General features: G+C 37.3%; 1 protein-coding gene across 1 annotated transcript; it reads left to right on the plus strand.

Moving 5' to 3' along the window:
• Positions 1–2,829: 2,829 nt before the first annotated feature.
• Positions 2,830–3,953, plus strand: LOC110288208 (vomeronasal type-1 receptor 4-like). Its single transcript, XM_021154621.1, has one exon. The coding sequence runs from the start codon at positions 2,832–2,834 to the stop codon at positions 3,861–3,863; it is 1,032 nt and encodes a 343-aa protein (XP_021010280.1). The 5' UTR covers positions 2,830–2,831; the 3' UTR covers positions 3,864–3,953.
• The last annotated feature ends 1,679 nt before the right edge of the window (positions 3,954–5,632 follow it).

Genomic DNA, 5,632 nt, shown 5'->3' on the forward strand with positions numbered 1-5,632 from the left:
AGGCTCTGTGAGCTTTGGGTCCTCCACTTTTCTTCTGACCATATCAAGCCTGATCCCTGGATCCAGAAAGATCAATGAAGACAAGTTCTTGGAGATACACAAATGGGACAGACATGCTGAGGCAACTGTTGTCCATCTTTGGGCTGGAATCAGAACAGAGCTCAGAGTGGGTCTTTAACTCTTTACCTTTATTAGAGGAATTAGTATGATATACAAGATTTTCAGATGTCTATAATCAAAGTGAGACAGTAATGAAACAACCCAGGAAAATCAGCACTAGAGGGACTGAGGAAAAATAATTGTTTTTCAATGATTTACAGAGGCAGGCTTTGTCTCAAAAAAAAAAAAAGATAAAAAAAATTACAAAAGCAATTAGGTTCATTTTTGTGACTCCATTTAGCTTTACTGTGACTCCAACAGACTCACTGGTATTTGTAAAGTTTGTACTTTTCACTTCTGATGTATTTCTAGTTTTCAAGTATGGGCACATGTTTTCTTTCACAATAATTTTATAATTTCTCATTTGGAGGATTTCCTTCTGGATTCATCCTATAGTCTCTTGATTCTATCATCTAATATTATAAATACTTATTTCAACTTCAGTCATTTTATGCCAGGTACATGTGTAGAATTATAAATGATAAAGTATAGCAGTTATCAAGACCATCTTGAGAATTCCTGCAGTAAGGATTCAGGGTGTGAACTACTACATCTGGAAACAGCTCATCTTACCTTTGCCCCAGAACTAAGCAGCAAAGAGCAACAATCTTTTTCTTTTGTTTTGTATGATTGTTTTTTGGCTTGCTTTTAGAAAATCAGGATAGTTGAATACAGCCTACCTCATATTTGGGAGGTGGGGTTAAACCCATCATGGGACCATCCATCTATCTCAACACAAGTCCATCCTGTCTTTCAACTTAATTTCCTATATCATTTCTGACAGACTACTTCAGCAGAAATGAATCATTTATCCAGAGGTCCAGAGGCTGGACTCAAATATGATTTAAAGTTAGGAAATAGACAACTTGAAATAGAGGATGCCCCAGGAAAGCTAGTATTAAACAAAGAGAAAAATGTTAGTGTTTTCCATCAGGACTTGGTGTTATCGATTGCATCAATTTTTTTCAGACTCCAATCTTTAAATGTTCATTCTAAAAATCAATAATGAATGCTTATTAGTTTTTTATTAATGTCTAGAGCTTACTTTATTATATGCAGATATTCAGAACGGTATTGTGATTTCTAAAATTCACTGGTATAGGCATCATTTATGCATTTATTTGGGAGGCAGTTAAAAAGGAATAACTGAAATTTCTGGAGTCATGAAGCCACCTAAAAGAAATCCACAAGAAGGCTAGTTTCCTAAAGTTCAGGTATGATATCAGAAGGACAAAGACATTTAAGGCAATCCTGTGAGGTTAGCAGGAGGGAGCCACTGAAGCATCCAAATCCCTCTGATTCTAGAAGAAGTGCCTGAGAAATGAAAATGGAGCTTTTAAACATGAATAGTAACATCCTGCAGAGGTCTGAGTCCTGGAATCACCTTAAACTGATGTAGAACAAAGCATTCTTCCTGACAAACAAGTTGGAAAAGAAAAGGTAGAAGGAGAAAAACTGACATAACTGCTGCTCACAAGGCCTCACAGAGAAAAATGACACCATGACCTCTTAGATTGGAGAGTCCCTGCTCACAACTGTGTGTCCCAACCTATTGTAGGCTACTGCATACAGACAGATTAAGAACCAATAACTCAAAATCTTCATTCATTTCAGGGCAGCACCTAACAACTCACTAATCCCCTTCTTCCACCTCTCTCAGAAGCAACAGCTAGTACAAGTTTGCTCCATGTTCTATTAGATGTACTGAGGTCCCACCTTGGGGTCACAGATGTCTGAGTCATCCAATGGGATCACAGTCCCCTGATACCCACTCTCCTAGGAAACATCCCAGAGTTCTACAAGGCACTATTCCTGGCTGCAACCTGGTAGTTACATAAATTTTTCACACAGGACTATTTTTTCAGGACATCTTTTGGTAATTCACCTTTAAATGTGGGCTTTATTGGGAAAAGTTACACAATTTGACTCAACACGGAGGACTATCTTTAAAAATACCTAGCAAACATTCATTTAGATGGAAATCACATAATGGTTACTACAAAAACTTAACATATTAAGATGAAGAAAATGAAGTTATAAAGCTTTGCTGTCAAAAGCAATTCTAGAAATTGTACTACTCAAGTTTCTCTAAGAAAGGAATACCAAACAAAGGAGGAGAGATAAGAAAGTTAAAGTATATATATATATATATGAAAGATCCTGCAGGTGTTGACCTGCAGGGTTTCCCAGCTTCTACATATGATGTGGGGAAGGCAGACGGGGTCAGTGCAAACCTTGGGCTTTGGGAATTTGCTGGGCATATATAAATGAATAGAATGAGAATCAGAGGAAGATTTTATTTTGGCTAGGAGAATTTGGAATTCAATTACACAATGCTAAGTGATAACAAGGGTAATGCATTCATTCAGACAGACAGATACACAAACAGCTACACAGAGAGAGAGAGAGAGACAGAGAGAGAGAGAGAGAGAGGGAGAGAGAGAGAGAGGGAGAGAGAGAGAGAAGCAATGTTGAAGTTGTCAATTAAGGTGCAAAGCTCAAAATTATTCTCCTTTAAATTTTGCTTTGAATATCAGATACCTATATCACCTGTCAACACACACAAAATATCCCGAGGCCACAGGATACAGGAGACATTACAGGGACCTAATCTGCAACATTAACTGTGTCTATGGCTGCTTTGTGAACTTCAGAAAAGGCTATTGCAAAATATGCTGATTGGATCCATGTCTAGAATTACTGAGGTTTTCTTCAAAAGTCTACGCATCCTGGATACAAGTTTTTTTTTAACTAAGAAGAGAGAAATGGTTTTAAAATATATTAAAGAAATTATTTTCATCTTTATAACTGTGTTTGGCACTCTGGGGAACATGTATGTTTCTGTGAATTATATGTTCAGTTGGTGGGGAAACCCTGAGAAGAAATCTGTACACCTTATTCTCATCCACTTGGCTTTTACAAACATCCTAATCCTTCTTACAAAAGGACTGCCAAAGACAGTAGCAGCTTTTGGTTTGAGAAACTTTCTAGATGCCATAGGTTGTAAGATCATTGTTTACCTGGGGAGGGTGGCCCGTGGCCTCTCCATCTGCACCAGCAGTCTCCTCACTGTGGTCCAGGCCATCATCATCAGTCCCAGAGCATCTAGGTGGAGCAGACTAAGGCCAAGGTCTACATGGCACATCCTTTTATTCTTCCTATACTTTTGGATACTCAATGCTTTAATGAGTATGAACCTCATCCATTCCATCACAAGTACAGGTCTGAATATATCACAGCTTAAGAATAGTAACAACTACTGCTATTTAATGCAAGAAAGTCAGGAAATAAAATGGATTTTTCTCCCTCTTATGGTCCTGAGAGATGCAGTGTTTCAGGGTGCCATGGGAGGGGCCAGTGGCTACATGGTATTTCTTCTCCACAAACACCACCAGCATGTCCTCTACCTTCAGAACTCCAAGCTTCTCTACAGAACTCCCCCTGAGCTGAGAGCTGCTCAAAGTATCTTCCTTCTGATGCTCTGTTTTGTTTTCTTCTACTGGATAGATTGTACCTATTCCCTAATTTTAAGTCTCTCTTCAAGGGACAATACATTGATGGCAAATACTCAAGAATTTCTTACCCTGGGTTATGCAACTTTTGGCCCCCTGGTGCTGATTCACAAGGATGGGCTTCTGGTTGGATGTTGGCATGCTCAGTGGGAGAAATTGAGAAAATGTCACTTTCATTTAAATGTCCAATAGGTGTCAAAGATATCTCAATTCTCCAATATTGTGGGTAAGACAAAATCCACAAAGCAGTTTAAGCATGTGATTGTTGTCAGACAGTCTTCCTGGTGACTCACATCCTCGAACTGAGAGAGAAAGAGAGAGCAAGAAAAAGACTTTAGCCAATTACATCGGTATAGATATCTCCTTCTCCACTTGCCACTCTTGAAGGGATTTTTACAAACTTTTCTATGTTTGTATTAATTTACTATGAATGAATATTTTGTCTGCATTGATGACTGTGCAACATGTGTATGTCCTGTGCCTATAGAGACTGGAGAGAACACCAAACATCCAATTGCTGACTGCAGGTAGAGATTGTTCTAAGCCACTGTATGGTTTCTAGGAGAAGACCAGACAATGTTCTTAAATCTTGATCCATCTCTTTAGCACTGAGGAAACAGGTCTAACAAAGATTTGTGGAACTGATTTTATGGCTACCATGACTGGAAGCATGGAGATGAATTTTGTAAATTTTATCAAAATTCATATTATTGTAATTGTTTTTGTTAGTTTAAGAAATATCATATCTTGTACTTGTTGATATGTTTTCATAATTCTAATGCCAAAGTGTATTTTGGACTACTTTAAAATATCTAAGTATCTATCCATGGAAAATATTTTACAGAATTATGAAAGAATGACATTTACTGTGTATTCAGTCAACGGTGACCCATTGCACCAGTCACAGAACTTAAATGCCCTGAATCATTTCATTGGTTTTATATTCATAAGAGTTCTCAGCAGGAATAAATACTGGAGAAAGGAGATAAAATAGATAATGAGGTTTTTTTTTTTTATTTTATACTTGCCTATAGTTCCGGTGTTGTTTTTAAAATGTGGATTTCTCTTTTTTCAAAGTAAATCAACACTTGCATAAATATACAAAATAAATTTTAAATTTAATTTAAAATTTTTTTTAAAAGGTAGACAGGAGATGTATAATTGTTGATACAGCATGAACAAGGATGTCCTGGACTTTGAGTGGCACATATGGCTGATATTTTTAATTTCTCTGTAAAAGTCATTGCCAATTGGAAAACAATAAAATAAAATCTTGATCAGAACATAAATTTTAAATTTTATCTCAGATTTCATCATTTTTTTTTATCATGGTTGCATGGAGCTATGAGACATTATGCTAAATGTAATAAGTCAGCTGCATGTAGAAAAATACCATGTGATTTTACTAATTAGTGGAATCTAAATATAGAAGAGAATAGACCTTTCAGTGTGTGGAATGCAGCATACACCCTTAAGAAACTACGTCCATTTGTGAACCCTGCTTGTGGCTGGTTCCTCATATAATCAGAAATATGAAGATGTGGCCACTCAGAGCTTGACATCTCTCACCTTCAAATTTTTCCTGTTATCTTCTTATCCTAAGACGTTTCCTAAGACATTAAACACATCTGTTCAGCCCAGTTATGGTAAAAAGTGTGCAAAGAATGAGTCTGCCTAAATTTAATTGAGCGAACCAATATACATGAATCACCTGGGCACATCATCATTATAGGAGCATAGCAGACACAAATGCAGCTGCATCACCAACACATCTGGATCTAATGTGGTGACAACCCCAAAAATTCTGTACAAGAAAATATCCCAACCCTGTATAAAGCTATTATATCATTTGTGTCTCCCCAAGATAATATGCAGCTGTGGCAGCAAGAAGTGAGACTGGAATCTCAGGTGCAGGTGGAATCTCTGGAGCCTAAAAACAGGCTCCAGTCCCCGTCCATAAC

Source organism: Mus caroli, unplaced genomic scaffold (genome assembly GCF_900094665.2).
Source record: "Mus caroli unplaced genomic scaffold, CAROLI_EIJ_v1.1 scaffold_6940_1, whole genome shotgun sequence".
In the NCBI taxonomy this organism is placed as follows: domain Eukaryota; kingdom Metazoa; phylum Chordata; class Mammalia; order Rodentia; family Muridae; genus Mus; species Mus caroli.